The following is a 19,508-nucleotide window of genomic DNA, read 5'->3' as shown; positions in this document are numbered from 1 at the left end:
TGAAACTAAATAAAAGTGCGTTTTTCAGTAGTGAGTGATCCAGCAGGGTAGAATGGGTGACACACAAAATGAACTCTATAACCATAATTTCCACACCCCATCTGAAGTACAAAAAAAATAAATAAATAAAAACTGTATACGTAGGGAGTATTTATGGGAAAAGTCTTAGTTTTCGATTTTGGCGGACTGATTTTATTTTCCTACTAGACACTAGAGGCCTTGTAGCAAGTCATGCATTACAACTATGAGAGTACAGTATACACTATAGAAAAAAAAACAATTATCTAATCCGACGAATGATTTCTGTCAGTGTGATACCTCTTGGAGTTAACGCCGGCAGGTGTGTCATTCCTGATGTTGACTTTCCAGGTGTTTCATCACTGTCCTCTTAAATTTGCAATGAGCAGATTTTAAATGAATTTTTACAGTTTTAGTTCTGGTCTCGTCCCTAACAAATAAAATGTTTGGTAAGGTGAATTTAATTGCAGTCATTGTGGAGGAATTTGGGCCCACTCTTTTGAAGTTTGCAGGCATTTCTTCATGCACGGCTCTTTTAAGGTCTCATCACAGCATTTCAGTCTGATTAAGGTCTGGACTCTCTTAGAGATTCACTGCTCTGCTTAGTGTTCATTGTTATGTTGCATGACCCAATTTCGTTTTCAAATCTAGAATATTTTGGTATACAGACGAGTTCATGGTTGATTCACTGACTGCAAGGTGCCCAGGACATGTGTCCACAGGACAAACCCAAATCATCACCACTCCACTGTCGTGCTTAACAGTTGGTATGAGGTTCTTTTTGCAGAGATGCTGTGTTTGGTTTTCTCCAAATGTGGGGCTGTGCATTACATTTAAACATCTCATTCTGGTCTCATCAGTCAAAAGGACATTTTCTTGTTCTTGCTCAATCTTTTTCTAATTGTACTGTCATGAATTTTAACATTTGACATGCTAACTGAGGCCTGTAGACACTAAGATGTAACTTTTTGTTTTGTTCTTTGTGCAGAGAAACTAAAAATAAGTTTCCAGCATTGCGTTTAACACACACCTGAATGCTCCAGACCAACAAACTTTCATAAAGCTGATCACACTTGCTGATAATCAGTCAATCAGGTACCTCTGATTAGCAGCAGCTGACTGCTACTTACCCTCCTGTGTAAGTAGCAGTACTTATTGCACAGTCATGTGCAAATGTTCTTTTCACATGACTGCACTTTGCGTTTAACAAACACAAAATATGCGCCACAAAATGTAATCACTGTTATTCACGTTAAAGGGCCATTTAGACAGGCAGTCATGGCACAACAGTCTCTTGACAATCTGACAGCGCTAGCATGAATGAAAGCACACAGGGAAAAAAGCTTAGGCAGGAGAGTCTGGGAACAGATGGTGCCCACATTTACTGATTGATAAAATACTTTAAAAGCCTGAAGAGGTGCATTAGCATTAGCATTAGAGGCTCTTAGAAATACACCCGTGTAGTCCTGAGCTAATAAAAACTCTCTTATTATGTATTCTTGGCCTTTTTATGTGTTGTCGCTAATTACACCCTTGTGAAACTGTCTTTATGTGGGTTGAGTGAGCATAATATATATTGTCTTGATAGAGTCACAGCGGGGACTGATCCTGCTGTGGCTTTGTTCCCTTTGGGTGTATGCAAATATATTTTCATGTCCAGAATCGCTGGCAAGAAAAAACACAAACACAAGAAGGTACCTGTTTAAGTCACGCATCATAAGACTTTGGAAATCAGAGGACATAAGACGATTGAAGGACGGGCGGGAGAAGAGTCTGTCCTTCGGTCGGTCCGGCTGGTGATTTGTCGGCATGTGAAGCTGCGGGTTCCTCAGAGCGACGCTGATGTCGTTCAGCAGTCGAGGCAGGGGTCCAAGTTTGAGTATAGCATCCTGCAGAACGGACAGGTTTTCAAAATCAAGAATAGACAAAAAGCTCAAATGGTTGCAAACAGCAGTTCCCACACTCTTTTTTTATTTTCCCGCTGCAGGCTATTTTATTGACCATGTTTTAGCAGCACTGCCAACTGGGAGAAAGATCCAACCGGAAAAAAGACGAGATAAAAAGGTAAAAGGAATTATCTTGTGTATTGATGAGCTAGGTTTTAATTCATTATACTGCTGGTGAAGGCTTGACAGGGAGTGATTTTAAAAAAGGGCGCAGAGACAGGAAATTGCCATACAAATATCTTAAAGCTATAATAAATATTTATTAGAGATTCAATGAAACTGACTCATATTCTACTTTATTAAACATGCAGTCAGTCCACACATCACATCAGTCTTTTGGGGGTTTTTAATCGTGTGTTCCAGCTTTCATTTATAACTTGCATCCTTTCACTCAGGGGTCTTATTGACAGCTCCATTCAGCTAGCTAACTATCAGGAAATTGAGCATTGCAGAATTCCTGACATGTTTACGGATTCAGAGGGCCACCACAGGGCGAGAGGTGGACAGATGACAAGTCTTGTAGGGCTAACACACAAAGATAGACAACAATTCATGCTCATATTCACACATATGGCCAGTTCACTTAACCCGATGCATGTCTGTGGACTGTGAGAGGAAGTTGGAGTTTAATTATAAAACCAATTATATCTCAGTTTTTAGAAAGCTGATTGCTCTCCTGTGTTTGTCAGAAAACTATGGTTCACTTTCCACTAACAACAACTTTCAAACAGACACCAAATGTTTATTTGAACTCATCGAGTTATTCCACCTACCTTGCTAAGCTGGCCCATGACTTCCCACAGTAAGCTGTGGAGCATGGATAACTCTCTTCCGAGGTCAATGTAGCCCTCGAACCCTCCTGCGTTTCCTCCAGTGTCCAAATTGGAAATCTCATAGAGAAACTGCTGCATGGAGCCCCACTCCATTTCCAGGAACTCATTCATGAAATACATGTATTCCTCCTTGGGTCCAAATCTGCACACACATCACAGGCAACATTTGTAGGACACGTGAAGACAAGAGATGAATTTGGAAACACGCTGCGCGCTCTGTTAGCGGATCTAAAGCGTAGGGTTTGAGCTGTTACAGTTTTATATGAAATACACTCAAAAGGCTCGTTGACTTTCTTGTTGTTCTGTAATTCTGATATTATGAGTGTGTTACAGCACGCTGCACCAAATAATGCGCAAATCACTTAACTCTAATGTTTAAATAAATGCAAATGTTGTATTTTATGTTTGCAACATGTGTCAAAAGAGCCAGGACAGGGGTATGTTTACCACTACATTGCATCACTTTTTTCTTATAACGGCACACTGTGAGCATTTGCTAACCATTTTCCTATTCTTGCTTGATGTAGGAATTCAGCTGCTCAGCAAGTCAGAGCACCTTTGTAGCATTTTTCATTTTGAAATGCATCAAATGTTCTCAGCGGGTGACGAGTCTGGACTGCAATCACCGGTTTTGCAACTGGATTCTTGTACTACAGAGCCATGCTGCTCTAATGCTCTAATACATGCTTAATGTGTTTTGTCATTGTCTTATTGTAAAAAAAAAAAAATTAATAATATTCAAACAAACAAAAACTAGACCTTCCCTAAAAAGATTATATCTGAATGGTAGCATGGGTTTGCTCCCAAAAGCTGCATGTAGCATTCAGGAAGCTTTTACAGAAGTGTACTATTTCACCCCCATACCATCACGGATGCTGGCTTTTTAACTTTATACCAAAACCAAGACTCTCTCTTTTGGCTTCTTTCATAGTCTCCAAAAAAAAGTTTTTAATCAGACCACATGACAGTTTTCTTCTTTGTCTCATTTATGTTTTCCCTTTAATTGGTGCAGTTAATGACGGATTAAGACACCTCAACATGTGTATCAATAAAGATGTGGTTTAACGACCATTGCAATTGGTTCCGAGTTTTTCCGAGCGTAGCTTCAGTAAGTAAACTGGAAGTTCTGGAAGTGGGCCGGAAACCCCTCCCTTCAGGAAAGAAAAAAAAGGGTTACCCTTAATAGGCAACCAAGCGGGAAAGAGCTAACATGTGTTTGTGGATGCATAGATGTTTAGAGCAGGGGTATCAAACATAAGGCCCGAGGGCCAGAATTGGCCCAGCACAGGCTGAAATCCAGCCCACTGGGCACTGATGGAAAATGTCAAGGAAAGCATAAATTTTGGACTTTTACATGTATTTTAATAGGTTTTACAGCTTTATCCACTGATAGAGACCATCCCAGGGTCTCAGAGTGATTTAGTAGAGGTAAAAAATTAAATGAGAGAAAAGTCCAAAAATTTAAATAAAAAATTTCCCGGAGGTCTTTTGTTTTATTTTGTATTTTACAGTGTGTCCACTTTTTTTTCTTTTAAGTGATTTTTAAATTTTCTGTTTCATAATTATAGGGCAGTCTGGGGAATTAACTACTAAAGCTTTTTCTGTAATTTTTCATATTTATTTCTTACATTTTAAGCCCAAACAAGCATACTGATTTATTTTAATTTACTACAGCAGCATCTCGTTATCGTGTAGAAAAACTGAGATGTGCTGTTGAAATTGCAGTGCTTGTTCTTATATCAAGATATATCAGGGATTAAATCTGTAGTTAAACTTCATTACACTGACAGAAAGGGGAGTTTTACTGGTCTTGAATGAAAGTGTGCTGTATGTGGCGCACGATATAAAATGAATTTGACATCCCTGGTTGTTGAGTGTAGTGACAGAATCACAGTTTTTAATGTTGCATTAGTTGGTGACCTTAAACCTCACAGAAGGAGATTTCCCTTGTTTCTCTGAACCTTTTAAAACATTTTATACAGTAGACATATTAAATACCTAAATTCTTATTTTAACTCAACAAACACTACTGTTAAATGATTTTACTTTGTATCTTATTACAAAAGTGTTCTGATCCAGCTTTGTTTAAACCATGTTGCTGGCATCAAATTTTAATAAGTACAAGAACTGAAGATATTCTGCTTGATCGTCTGATTTTCAGTACGCTCGGTCCAGACTGGTCAGCCTTACGTATGTCGTATTACGAGCCTGCCTGTTTCATGGATGCACAACAAAGCACAGCAGGCAAATAGTCGCTCACACACCCACAGCCACATGCTATAAGCAGCCAGGTGTTGTTACAGTTTGGCTGTAGCCATTAGCACGTTCTTCACTCTGAGCGAGAAGTTCAGTAAGCAAGTAAACAGCGAGGGATCATCATAAAAATGTTCAAAACAACAAACATAATTACACACCTAATCAAACCCCCGGTGAACTTAGACATCTTAAAGACACTAATGAAGGCAAAGCAGCTAAAGCTAATGCTATCCAGAGCATTAGCTTTAGCTAAGGCAGCCACAAGCTAGCACTCTCGGTATGAGCGAAGGATCAAAGCAGTTTTGAAGAAAATTATGGAGGCAAGTGAGGAGGAGAAAAGGGTGGATTTTTATTGTTATATGAATATGTTGCACACACACTTTAAAAACTTATAACAGGAATCCTAGTGTGCACTTTAAGACACTCCAAATTAATGGCCTGCAATTTTCTGATCAAGTTCACCTGAAAATATTTGTACTGGATTAGTTCATAACTAAGGTCTCTTCAAAGATACTCTTTTATATAAAATGTGATTGGCTACTTTTGATGTTTTATTATATGTACGTGTGGAGTTAAAAACTCAGAGTATGACTGGAAGAAATTACTTTCATCATCTCAGTGTCACCAAAGTGAGTCTCTTTTATCAGAGTGTTGTTTAGATTTTTTTTCTGTAACTTGTTTGACAAAAAAGTGCCCATCCAGAAGGTTAAGTTTAATCAGTTAATTGTTTCAGGTCTGTAACTGTTAGAAGGGATAATTAAGAATAAGCCTGAGTTTCATCTTAAAAGTTATTTTTGGTATAACAGGTGTGACCTTGAGAGCACATCCTAAACAGTTCTTTAAAGCCGTCAAATAAATTACCACTGTGTGCGATTTTGATGTCCTAATCACAGGGGCCTAGTTACACCAGGGGAATTCGTTATGATGTTCAAGACAATTCTTTGAGTGCAGAGCGGTGGCTCAGAGTTCAACGTCGGTGAGTAACAGCTTATAACCTGGCAGTCAAAACTGCAAATCTCTATTTGCGTGATGTCAGTCTGTGACACCCATCCCACCTAGCACAAGTGTCAGACGCCTGCAGATTTAAAACTGAACTGAATCAAATGAGTGTAACGTCACAGCTGGCGTAAGAGGGCAGGTGAATACAGACACTCACTTGCTGAAGCTGGCCAGGTTCTGCATCACCTTGGCTATGAGCGTGAGTGTGCGGGACGTGCGTTCAGCGGGATACTCCTGCATTAAGTTGAACAGGGAGGGTGACATGATGGCTGGGCACATGAAGCGAAGAAACAGAGAGGAGCTGATGAGGCTGTCAGCGAGATCCTCTCTTCCGCGCTCAGCACATCTGGCTCTCCATGAGGCAAAAACTTCTTTCAGCTCCCGGGGAAATATGCTGAAACAAGAACATGATTTTATTTCCCACTGTCAGGGAGAACAGCAAGACAAAATGCTATAGCTTATGCGAAACCCTTGGGAATTCAAGGTCAGGAGACTTAAAACATACAGAAAAGAGCAGTTTTCCTTGCTCAAAACAATGTATTTGTTCAGGGTTTATTTTAATAATTCAGTTTCTTTTCCTCAGTTTAAAAAATGTTTAATATCCTTTTTAACTGACTTCTACTTAATTCTGCAGCTTTCAAGGAAATTGAGAACATGACTCGTCTGGGCAAAATGTACGGCAGACTGAAAGTTTCAGTCCTCTGTTACTTTCAGGCACCAATTAATATGCAATGAGAACAGTTCTGCACATACAGAGCTTTCTGAGGGCACAAGACTGACCAGAGAGAGTTGATAATCTTGCAGAGTAGGAGCTCGCAGCACATTCGAAGGTTGGCTTGATGGTCAGCGAGGACTGATGGTGGGACACGCATGGGGTCCACCTCGCAGTTCTCCTCAGACTCATATAAGGCTCGAATAAAGTCACCTACAAAATGTAGATTACGTAGTCTTTACTTTTATAGGAAAAAAAAAACTATATACAAAAAGAAGCCGCAATGACAACTGAACCTGCACACAACTGCACATACTGTACATTTGTTTCCTTTTCCCTAGAAAATGGCGCAACTAAAGTAAATAAATGTAAAACTGTGAATATAACACTGCTTTAATAATGGCTGAATCTTAAAAACATAAATATAAAATATGCATAGTTTTTACTTTACAGATTGTTTTATTTCAAGGATTAATAAAAGTGGTGCTGCACGCACACACAGAGATGCACAGCTTAAATTCTCACCATTCTTCATTTAAATAATGAAAAATAGGATGAAAGTGGAGATGTCTAAATGTGTTTGATTTTAGCTAGTTTTTATAAAAAGAAAATCAGCTAGTCTAACTAGACTTGCATTAGTTACACTTGTCTTACACCGGACACCCCATTCATTTGTATTTTGAGATGTAAGCTAACAAAAAAGACATTTGCATTTAATGTTGTGCCACAGAAATCCTATTAAAATATAATTTGTCTCTGCTGATGCGACAGACTATTTTTCATAGAGACTGCATTTCTGAAATTGAGCCACGACAAACGGGAGTAATTGTGCATGTCACAAAAACAAGCACAACATCAAACAATGGCACAATCGGTTACACTAAATGCCAGATGCTACTTATGCATGAACTTGGCCTATTTTAGTAAGAAGTAAAAAGGTATTTACTTAGAGCTTCAAGCACACACACCTTCATTCAGTCAGCAGGGCACTGATAAAGCAGCCTTACCTATAGCCTCCTTGAGGTATCTGTGACCTATCAGTTTGAGGTACTCTTCCACGGCCTTTGTAGCGAGTGTGTTTTCCCGAAAGATCAAGTGCTCTCGCTCCATGAATCGATCCACCTCACACATCGCCATGTCTGACAGGAACTCCTGAGAAGAGATTACACTTACAGTGCAGCTGAGTACACATACAGTTAAGTCTATAAGACACTTTTGTTTCGTAGTTTTGCCTCTGTACACCACCACAGCAGATCTGAAATCAAACAATCATACTGTGCATGCATTGAAAATTAAGCTTTAATTCAAGGAGTTTAACAAAAGTATTGCTTGTCAATTAATGATCTAATTACTTTTTAGGCTCTGAAAATGCCTCATATGCCAAGCAGGCATAACATTATGACCACCTGCCTAATATTGTGTTGGTCCCCATTTTACTGTCAAAACTGCCTTAACCCATTGAAGCATAGATTTCGCTAGACCCCTAAAGGTGTGCTGTGAAATCTGGCACCAAGATATTAGCAACAGATCCTTTCAGTCCTTTAGGTAGCGAGATGGGGCCTCCATGGATTGTCCTTATTTCTCCAGCACACACCCACAGATCTTGGATCTTTTGAGGCTAGGTGAACACCTCAAACCATTCCTGAACCATTGTTGCTTTGTGGCAGGGTGCACATCCTACTGAAAGAGCCATCAAGAAATACCATTTCCTTGAAAGAGTGTACATGGTCTGCAACAATGCTTAGGTAGGCGGTACATCCACGTGGATGGGACGACCCAAGGTTTTCCACCAGAACATTGCCTAAAGCAGGGGTCGGCAACCTGCGGCTCTTTAGTCCTTATACTGCGGCTCCGCGTGGTTTGGGAAAATAAATGACAAGTATTTAGCTGAAGTGTATTTTTTGTATTAGTTCTTTTTAAACGTGTAGTTCTAAATTGGAAGATTATTGTGATACTGAAATATAAAAATAAAATTATATTTTATTATTTTTCGTCGCTCAAAATAAGCGTCACACTCGCGGAAGCCGGTGTACCCGCCGAAACGCTGTGCATTTACTGAGACTTTCAACCCCAGGTAGGCCAATTATGGATCTTTGGATCCACATTATGTCAGCAGCTCCACCGCGAACTATGTTAAAAACAAACACCGCTCACGCCTCACAGATGACAGCTTACAGTCCTGCGTAAAGATGAAAGTGACTTCACTGTGCGCAGAGGTTCAGGAGCAGAAGTCCCATTGTAAACATATCACGGCAGACCCGACGATGTTTCCATGAACATGCTTTTCAGCATCTCTTTATTGACCACTTTTCACACACGGTTGCTGTACGCATAAAGCCGGCTGTAGCTTTTCAGCTCACAGCCCAACAACACAACAGCAAAGAGAGCACAGACTTTAAGGTGGCGAGGCGTGATTGCGGGTGCCGCTCAGGTGCGTCCGACTCCCATGCAGCGGCACTGCAAACTAAGCCTCGCCACACACATTTACCATGTAAAATAAATATAAGTAAATAAATAAATATTTATGCAGAATTTTGCAAATATTTATTTTTCAATTTTTTAGTAGCAGAGTGCTTTACACCAATTATTTTTTTAATTGAGGTCAAGGCTCTGCTACGCTCCAAAAGCTCAAAGGCGATATAAGGGTGGCAGTACACAAGTTTTTCTTTGCTACATGGATCATTTTAGTTCAGCTGGGTGTCTTTCCTTTTTATTATATTTCTTTAAGAGTTCAAAATGTGTTCATTGCATAAATAAAATGTAATTTTCTCTTTAGCACTTCATAGATTTCATAAGCAACACTCTTTATTTGTTCACACAAAGCATAAAGGTAAAAAACAATATATACAGGATCTTCATTTTAGATGTCAAAAAGTATTTGCGGCTCCCAGTGTTTTGTTTTGCGTGGAAACCGGGCCCAAATGGCTCTTTGGTTGCTGACCCCTGGCCTAAAGCATCACATTGCTTCAGCTGGCCAGGTAAAAGACCACACGCACCTGGTCATACACATGAGGTGAAAGAACACATGACTCATCAGACCAGGGCACGCTCTTCCATTGCTCCGTGGTCGAGTTCTGATGCTAACATGCCCATTGTTGGCGTTTCAACAGTGGACAGGGGTCAGCATGGGTACCCTGACTGGTCTGTGGTTATACAGTGTATCCTAGAAATGTATTATCAGAACCAACATCAACATTAACATTACAAATAACTGACCCTTGGCTGCCCATGAACCTGCCGCTGGTTCATCACTGTTCTTTCTTGGCCCACTTCTGTAGATATTGACCACTGCAGACTAGGAACACCTCACAAGTGCTGCAGCTCTGGAAATGCTCTGACCCACTCATCTAGCCAAAACAGTTTGGCCACAGTTTGTCAAACTTGCTCAAATCCTTATGCTTGCTCATTTTTGGAGCTTCTAACACACGTAACAACTAAAGTAAATAAGCACAGTGTGCTTTGAGGTAGGAGCCAAAAAGGGTGTAGTTTGTGTGTGTGAGCACCCGTGTGTACACCTGTGAGCATGAGCGCGCTTGTATTTAAAAGGTTCCTTCATGTAATGATCTGCTAGAGGGTGTGGGGGGCCACAGCCCCGTCCTCCTGGGCATGAAGCACGCATGGAGGAGATCAAGACTCCAGACATCCAGAGGCCCCAAGAGCAAAGGAGACCAAGGGAGGGGCAACCGTGCCACTATCCTGGAAAGAGCTGAGGAGAGCCCCAGATGAGGGGTCGCTCAGCAACCGCGGAGCAGAAGCCAGGGGGGGTTGCAGTGACGTGCCCGTGAGCTCCGCCGGCAGCCAGCTGTGCCAGAGTGACCGAGCCCCAGGCCGAGAGGCCGAGGGCACCCCACCCCCGAAGGAGCCAGAGCGAGCCCCAGGCTCCAGGCCCCGACAAGCAGCCACCAGGAGTGAGCCGGTGGGTACCTGGACGCCCATCCCCGGACACAAAGAACCACCAATGCACCGATGTCTGAGGGCATCTGCAACTGGCAGGGGAAGTGGTGGGGGGAGATAGGCCTCCATACCTTGGAGGGCCTGAGATGTCCCCAGAGAGGTGGCGTCTGATACCCAACCTAACACATAGACACAAACCAACAGGCACACACAGATACAGACATCCATTCCCACCCTCATGCTCTCATATGCACTTACTCAGCACTCACCCAACGTGGAGACAGACATAAATAGACACTGTACACACAAACACACTGTAATATCTGTAATTCCTAAATTGTTCATTTAAATCTTTTTTTTTTATAAAATCCCTTGAATTAAAGCTCGAAGTCTGCAGTCTTGATTGTTGATTGATTTAAAATCCACTGAGCTGTTGTAAAGAGGAAAAAACACAATAAAATGTGCCACTGTCCAGAAACCTTTGGACCTAACCGTACTTCTGTAAAATTCTTGCAAATTAAAAAACACAAATCAAACAGAAAAGAGGGAGACAAGAAAATAAATTATTTAAGATACACCAACAAGCCATAATTTGACCTCTCTTTACCTTTGTCTTCCCCGTGCTTTGAAGGATGTGCACCAGTGCAAATGCCACCTCCTCTTTGCTCTTCACACTCAACAGAGGCTCCAGAACCCCACACAGTGTTCGGTAGTTGTTGGTAATGTACTCCGCAAACTCCTTGTACAGCTCCATCGGGAGGATGTTCATTGTCTGGTAGCGAGACTTGATGCGTAGTGAGGCGTTGATAACTTTGGTACTTCCAACACCGCCACTTTTGGCCAGAACACTGGACTGAATCACCGGGTACCACTGCTCGACGAACTGCCTGCCGGTGATGCTGGATATGGGGATGCTAACAAGGCCAATGTATGTGCTTTTTTCCTAGATTTTTAAGAAAAAACATGTTTATTTCACGTATTTATTGCAAATGTTTAGGCGAAAAGCATTAAAAATGACTTCACGAGACACTTCCGTTACCTTGCGTCTTTTTTTGTCCGTTTCCTTGTAGAGGTGCAAACGAAGGCTACGAATGGTAGGCAAATTGTTAAATTCAAAATGCTCGCCCCAGAAGACGGTGTCGGTGCGGGGCTTGCTGGTGGTGCGTGCATACAGCATGTCATCCAGACACAGCTCACAATAATAGCGTTTCTTAGCTGGAAGGTCTCGCGCTTCGATGATCCACAACTTGAGGACATTATCCACCCGTCTGCTGTTATCCTGGAAGTGAAACGAGGAGTTCTGTTACTGCATTATAACAGTCCTTACTTAAAACTGTCTCATAATGTTGCAATGTAGTCGATCCTTTTCAGTGAGAGTGTAATACTAGGATGAAATATAATCTGTTCTACTGAATCTACCTTGTTGGGCTTGATAGCTCGTTGCAGGTTTTCGATCCATTTGTCTCTTTCTGAAGCTGAACGGCAGGCAAAACATTTTGTCCCTGAACTAGTCGTTACCTGTGGATAAAACATATCACTTTTTTGCGTTCATGATCAAGAAAGATTCCTTAGAAAACTATAGTTAACAATGATTTTTATTTTTGATCATCTTTAGTGTTTTTCAATTAACTTAGTTCAGCTCATAGGACTTTTTGTTGGAATCTGTAACAGTATTTGTCATCGAGAAAGGGGCAAAAAACATTGTCAAGGCCACCAGTTGGGCACCCTCTTTCACTGGTGTTCCACTGACAGCGCCATGACACCACCAGAAAGCTCAACTGCAATACCTGGCACCCCAGGTATATGCCCGTTCTGCTTTTACCCCCCATGGCAGACATTTCTTAGCCCAGTTAGAGTCCTTCCTCTTCTTCCAAAGCCTTTTGCTGCTTTGCTCAGTCGCCTCTGAGTGACTTGATAACTTGTTGGAAGGCCTGTCCTTGATCCCCCTCATGCTCTTCAGAAAAGTGGCTCACCTCATGGCCAGAGTTCCTCTGCATCCCACCTCTACAGGGGACACCTGAGTACGCCAGCTGTGTTGTTCTGCCTAGTTACCTCTCAGTGTTTCAGGTTTTTAGCCACATTTCTACACTAAGATTAGCCCAAAGTACATAAAAGTCTCTGCATGCGCACACACTGAGCTCTGCAACATCACAAATGGACTTTTGTGTCATTTTCTTATATTATTTTTTTTTTACTTCTCTCTAGTAACAGTTTTATTACATAACAAACTGAAATAAAGACAACTATGTCAATCAGGTTTCACTAATTCTAATTTGGGATTTTGCAAAAACTGCCTATATTTGGCTTTTTAATACATAGCTGCACCCCCACATGGTCTTACTTGCACATTATTAGCAGCTTTATAAACATCTAGAGTGGCCAAGACCATAAGGTAAATAATATGTGTTCGGGTTCTACACGAAGGTCAGCTGCTATATGCTGATTTCAGGTTTATACGTCTATAATGAAGCAGTCTTTTCTCTGAGTACGTTCTGCTATCTAAGCTGAGGTCTAACATCTAGGCTGTCTGATTTATCCATAAACAGATGCTACATCTTACACAGTCTCCATCACTTTCTAATAGTAAAGTTAGCCCTCGTATCAAAACATATCGATTCTCCTGCAGCTGAACTGGCATGCTGTTGATGGAGAGAAAAACTTGCGCAGATCTGATCATTTCTGACTCACTAATTTGTGCTGCTCTTACATCATATATCGCATCGGGTCACTTGTGAAAAGTATTTGCTGCCCATGCTTATAGATCACTTGCAGAACCTTACACTCCATTGGCACATTTTTGCAGCCTCGAGGTACTTAGTCCAGTTAGTAAATCTGGTCCTGTGTCTTCAAATTACTTCTTTTTTTTGTGCTTTTTGGTAACTCCGAACAGACCAAACTCTATCAATTCTCAGTTTCCAATTTTATATAATTAACTCAATTATTAAAGCACTAATTCCATAAACCACTGGGTCCCCTCATTTATTTTTCAAGTGAGGTGTGAAGTGGCTTTGTAGTGGCACCTGAATTGCAACATAAATACAGTGAGATAAAACAAATCCAGCAGCAGGGAGGTGAAACCACGGAGAGGGAAAAGGTTAAACAACCGCAACGCACCTCAAAGCAGTACTCTTGTCCTAAAATGCTAGAATGGACGGGTTTGATTATGGCGTCTTCATCCAAAACTAGGTCCAAAGCCTCTGCGGCACTGCTAGGAGAAAGGAGGGACTCATGGGAGTGGGATTCTTTGAAGCTCTGCATCAAGCGAGTCCTAGAGAAGAAGAGGAAGATATTGACTTACTTTCAGAATTCAGATGTGATTATGGTGGTGTTTTCACACAATATGAGTCACTGTAGCTCAAACATCCTCATGTGTCACTCCTGCAATTTCAACACAATTATTTTAGTTGTGATCCTTTTATAATGAGTTTATGGAAAAAGTAAACCACACCAGATTTTCAGTTCTTGCGTTTTCAGTTTGGTGTATTGACTTTGCTCATGTGACTCATAATGTGTATTAGGAAACGGCCTATACCAGCCCAGCTCGTGGTGTCGTCTGAAAATGCAAATATACCTTTAACTAAACTACAGTAACAAAAACTGAATTTAAAGGTCGATATTACCGTCTAGTAATGTAAATTCAAGTGCTGAGAAGCAGCTCAGCAGTGTGCACTCTAGTGCAGGTATAAAAACGCAGGGAGGATTATGGCTTGATCATGGAATAACCTTTGAAGAGGGCAGCTCTGTCAAAGAACAGAAAAAGTGGTGGAACTGAACGCAGAAATGTGAAAGAAGCTGTCTTTAACAGGCAACAGAACTGGGAAAAAATGGAGCAAGGAAAGGGATTTTGTTGCTCACAGTAATGGGAAAAGGAGGAAACCTAAATATAAACTATTGTTTAACTTGCTGTGTGTGTTACCATCTCAACTAGTGAGTGGGCGCCTGTCCTTTTGGTTTAACTGTAGCTTTTCAGGCTGCAGCAAACAGAGACTGAATGAGAACCATTAAATTGATTTGCTGGCAGACAGACATTAGAGATGTAGAGGGCTATGGGCTGCTCTATAGTCACGACTGGAGGCTCAGTTTAGACTGAATGGTTAAAAATTTTATTTTTAAATTCTGTAATTAAAAATAACACTCCTCGCTTTCTAGTTAGACGAGAACTGGAATTAACGGCTGATTCCAAAGATATGGAAATAGATTACCCAAAATGTCAGCCTATTCCTATAATGTTTTCCAAAACTGGCTTTAATGAAAGAAAAAAAAGGAACATACAGTGTTTATAAAATCTTATTAAGCAAACACCTAGCTGTTCTCCTAACAAACAAAATCCTCGAAGGCTCGGTCATTAACCCTTTATATACTCCATGCAAGAAATAAGAAAAATACAGTGATTTTGAATGTTTTTGAGCTTTAGATGTTCCTGCAAGCCAAAGCAACGTTAACCAGCTAGTGAAAACTGAGATTTAGTCTTGCGATTTTTAAAGGTGTGTTCCTTTATCACCTTTTTTTCCTCTTAGATATCGTAGTATTGTGTCACTGTTTGTAGGCTTTTGACTGATAAACATTTCTGTACGGTTAAGGTTATATCGCCACATCAAGTATGTTGTTGTGGCATTTGCATTTTGATGTAGACAGGGATCTTTTAAAAAAGAATGGGGAAAAATAATGTATTTGTGAACAAACCTTGGTCAGAAAGTGATCAAGCAAATTTCTCACAATGGAAGCTTTTCAAAATTAACTTTAAAGTACGATTAGCAAAAGAATATGGGGTCTAATTGCACCAAAAGTATGACTCAGCATGTAGTGGTGCTTTGAATGCACATACTTAGCGCAGCATCAGTTACGCAGGTCACACACATTTCATTTGATAGCTGTTATTGCAGTTACTACACATCTGCAAGCCACTTTACAACCCACCTACATCCCAGCTTTTCTTTCATGTTGTATCTGGCCTAATCAATGTCATATCTGTAGTAACTGATGCCTGGAGTAGCAGTAACTGGTCCATGCACATTATATACCCTTATGATGATCCCAGAGCAGAATCACGCTGCTATAAATATAAATTACTGCAACAGGAAGTAACAATCTTCTGACTATCCTGGTCCTGACTGAATGGATAATGATGCAGTAAAAGGAGAAGAGAAATTTAAGGCTGCATTTTAATACTGATCAGAAGACGAGTGAATCATCATGTTAAGGGAGCTGACGGTGCCATCGCAGAACGCAGGACATGGTAAACCGACTTGGCAGCAAAGGCCGAGCAGCTGCGTTGGAAAGCTAGAGTGTGAAGTTGAATGCTGTGGGTTTATTGCAAAGTCAACTTAACACTACTGAGTGAATTAAGCGTGTGTGGGCAGAACGCGGAGCAGGCTGTGAAGGCAGCTGTCTGAGGCAGCGGTGAACGGCTGTGGTTAGAGGGGAAAGGCAGATCGACCAAGGCAGACTTTAACCCCATCGCCGTTTAGCTCCCGCCACCACCTCCTCCTCCTTCACTGCTGCCCCCACAGAAACCCTCGGGTTAATGCAAAACTTGCTTTAACATCTGAACCGGCAATCTGAATTTTACAACAGAGGATTTCTACGCGCTTTGCAAAAATGACACACTGATTACTTCCAGGATCGGTCAGCCACACCTGCCCTAAATGCGTCTGTTACAGCATCTCCTGTAGTGAGGGCAAAGTGTAGTGTCAGCATTAGATTTTTACCTTCTCCCTCTCTACATCTTTGTACTTCCCATATGTGCATCGTGACTGGATTGTGTGAGGACTGCATAAAATTTTGATCACAATGCAAGCGAGAATCCATCGGGATGTGACCTCAGTTCAGAATGCAAAACAAGAAAAAGCTGCGGTGAAAGCCTCTAGAGCTGCAAGCTATTGCATCCCGACAAGAAAAATCACACTAGTGTCTCCACTGCAATGCCCAACGGATTTCAACACTACACTCATTTCAGCTCTATTTTCCTGACTTTGTGCTGATGAAAACCAGTGATTCTAATTGTATATATGAGCAGGCTTCTCATACAGACATCTCAATAAAAAATACATGAGTATGAGTACATATTTAAATAAATGTGCATCTAATTAAGCTGCTATTGTTTAATCTTTTTGTGCAGACATAAAACAAACTGAAGTAACAAACCTTTTCCGTGTTGTGATAATACAAGCCTTCACCCCCTATTTATTTTCTGTTCATCTGTAATAAATCGCAGCTCAGAGAGCATCGTTGCAATGATTGGATAGACTGCTCTTCTATTAATATCACTCAAATGAAGATCTTTCGTCACTGGCTAAAACCATCTGTGACGGTATCACTAAAGGCAGCGTCCTTCTTTCAACGGGGCTCTGCTTTTGTGGCTGATAAGGAGCTACAGTGGGAGCGAAGGCTGTCATGAGCTCCTCGGAGATTCATACACATTCTGCTTGAGCCACTTGAGGACAAACGTGTCCCTTTAAAAGCACAAAATAGATTTGTGATGAAAGGATTAATGCATATCTCTAATCACGGTAACACAAATCTTAATGATTGCATGTGAGCATGACATGTGAGTAATAATCCGAAGCGCAGGTACGGTTGATTTAAAGACACCGTTTAAAGAAACGCCCTAAGAGAAGAAAAGAGCATTTCAATCAGTGATAATGGATTTAATATTATCATGCATAGAGACCTATCATAGAATAGCCAAATAATGATGTCAGCATTGATGTAGCCAGTTCAGTGTTTATACACTTTTTGTCACCATTAAAGTTAAAACAGTCCCTTTTTTACCCATGTTGCCTAAGCTATATTTGGAAGCTTTAAAGCCAGCGTGCAGACCCGTTACTTTTTTCTTTTATTGATCTGTTGTCCTCCATAGGCCTTTTTCACAGCAGACATCACAGCTGGAAAAGTGCAAATACAAAAAAATGAAAATTAATAAGTGGCACACTTGAATAGAAAAGAGTCAAAGTTAATCTTACTGGAAATAACACCGACTTCTCCAGCTGTGATAAGTCAGATGTTTGCTGCAAAAAAGGTCCGTATAGATTAATCATTTACAGACGAATGGTTCTGGATGAGTGTTCGGACCAGGCGCCTGACAATAAAATGTATTTTCTGTTGGTCAGAGCTTGCTAACATTTTGGCAACTGGTCATTCATACCAGAGTAAGTAGGGCTGTAACAACAAAATCCCTGAGTTTACTGAAATGAATCAGCTTGTCAGTCGGCTTGTAACAGGCAATCTTAACTGATTGCCTCTCTACTCTACTGACATTAGCAACTCAATGAAAAGAAGGGGAAAAAAAACCTCACGGCTTTCAGGAAAAAAGTTAAGAGGTTTTGCCATTGTGATGTGAAGTAGCCACTGAAATAACACACAGTGCACAAAAACAGGATTGTCAGACACCCAAGAAAGAACAGATTCTGATTGCTGATGGTTTAGCTCCCAAGCTCGGTGCATAAATGGACTGTATCCACTATCTTAGTGATGGCTATGATACAATTGAGCTCGTTATAACCAGGACGTTACTAATTCCACACCTGCTGGCGATATCTGCAGTCTAATTTTTCCAGCTTACATCAGCTAGCAGAAAACAATGTTAATGTTTACAGCCTCTGGTTCTTTATATTCAGTTGCGGTTTGTCTGTGTATCTTCTGCATACTTTAACTTCCTTCAGCATTCAAATTCATGCTCTAATCTTTTTTTTTATCTTTTGTTTTTGTCATAAAATCAGTGAAATGGCAAAGCAGTAACTTTCCAGGTTGCCTTTTGTCTCTGGATTACAGACCATTACCATATCAAAAATTCTCTTTCAAACTGCAGCCATGGCCTCCTCTGACTTTTCATTATGAATATTGGATGAACTGTGAGCACATCGTCGCTCTGAGGTAATAATATTTAAAATCTGGAATGGAGAGCAATGGACAGATCACAAACTGGAAATATATATTATGATTACTTACCTTTCTTGGTCAGCACTACGAAACCGGGGCAAAATCATCTGTCTGAAGCTGCTGGTCCGGTCAAGTTTGGGCTGACTTTTTGCCCTCTTGATGGAACCCTTCAACCTTCGATTGAGAAAGCTCTAAAAATTAAAAAAAAAAAAAAAAAAAAAAACAGGAGGAAAATAAGTTATGGTTTTACAGTGGGAAGTTTACAGAGGAGCTAGCTACCCTATGGGGTTTTCTACACAAGCATAAAGCTTACATCACATACTTGAGCGTGCATTGTATGGTTTTATTGTACTTACCGGCTGTCTGAAAGGCTGTGGGGTCGTATTGGGAGGAGTTTCCATGCTTGACTGTCTTGCAGAGGCAAAACTTGCCCTGCGAGATTGGTCTATGAAGAAAAAGTGCCAAACAAAAGCAGCAAGAATAACAGAGTTAAACAAATAAGAAATGGAAAAGACTGAAACCTTCAAAAATGCAGGAGCATAACTCGAACACAATAATTATTAAACGCTGAGACTTTGTGGGGATATCAGGGATTGAAACCAGTAAGAATTTTGTAATTTTAAACTTACATCTACTTAGTTCAAGCCATTTAAATTTATCACTTATTGTGTCTTTAAATTGGGTTGTATTTACATACACATTCAGTTCAATATTTATGTCAACCAATGTTAAGGCAACTCCAGCTAGTACAATCTGGCAGCCAGCTCTTTATTGTTACATTTTGTTTCATTCTCTCTGAGGTCACAATACAGTTAGTTTTCCATTAGTTAGAAATGTTTTACTGCTTTCACAACAAACTTCCTACTCATAGCTTGCGTCATTACCTTGCAGCTGCCACTTCAGTCCCATCAAGAAAGGAAAACATCATCAGAAAACACTGACAGAACACACATTATTAGCAGGCCAGATACC

At 40.7% G+C, this 19,508-nt stretch overlaps 1 protein-coding gene across 4 annotated transcripts in view; it reads right to left on the bottom strand.

Moving 5' to 3' along the window:
- The window catches only part of LOC309699461 (ras/Rap GTPase-activating protein SynGAP-like), a 57,512-nt gene that overhangs the window by 20,038 nt on the left and 17,966 nt on the right, over positions 1 to 19,508 (bottom strand). For 3 of the 4 annotated variants that reach the window (XM_082522474.1, XM_082522476.1, XM_082522477.1), the window contains 11 exons: positions 18,893 to 18,981; positions 18,606 to 18,727; positions 13,773 to 13,926; positions 12,078 to 12,176; positions 11,698 to 11,958; positions 11,266 to 11,601; positions 7,772 to 7,916; positions 6,833 to 6,977; positions 6,210 to 6,446; positions 2,738 to 2,939; positions 1,717 to 1,907 (listed from right to left, as the gene is read on the bottom strand). In XM_082522474.1, the coding sequence (XP_082378600.1) occupies positions 1,717 to 1,907; positions 2,738 to 2,939; positions 6,210 to 6,446; positions 6,833 to 6,977; positions 7,772 to 7,916; positions 11,266 to 11,601; positions 11,698 to 11,958; positions 12,078 to 12,176; positions 13,773 to 13,926; positions 18,606 to 18,727; positions 18,893 to 18,981 (1,981 nt within the window). The remainder of the gene's footprint in view (positions 1 to 1,716; positions 1,908 to 2,737; positions 2,940 to 6,209; positions 6,447 to 6,832; positions 6,978 to 7,771; positions 7,917 to 11,265; positions 11,602 to 11,697; positions 11,959 to 12,077; positions 12,177 to 13,772; positions 13,927 to 18,605; positions 18,728 to 18,892; positions 18,982 to 19,508) is intronic. The other variant, XM_082522475.1, reaches the window with a different exon arrangement.

The sequence above is a fragment of the Aulonocara stuartgranti genome, assembly GCF_965226115.1.
Source record: "Aulonocara stuartgranti genome assembly, chromosome: 22".
Taxonomy (NCBI): domain Eukaryota; kingdom Metazoa; phylum Chordata; class Actinopteri; order Cichliformes; family Cichlidae; genus Aulonocara; species Aulonocara stuartgranti.
Note: the sequence above shows the minus strand (reverse complement) of the source record. Positions and strands in the feature narration are given on the sequence as shown.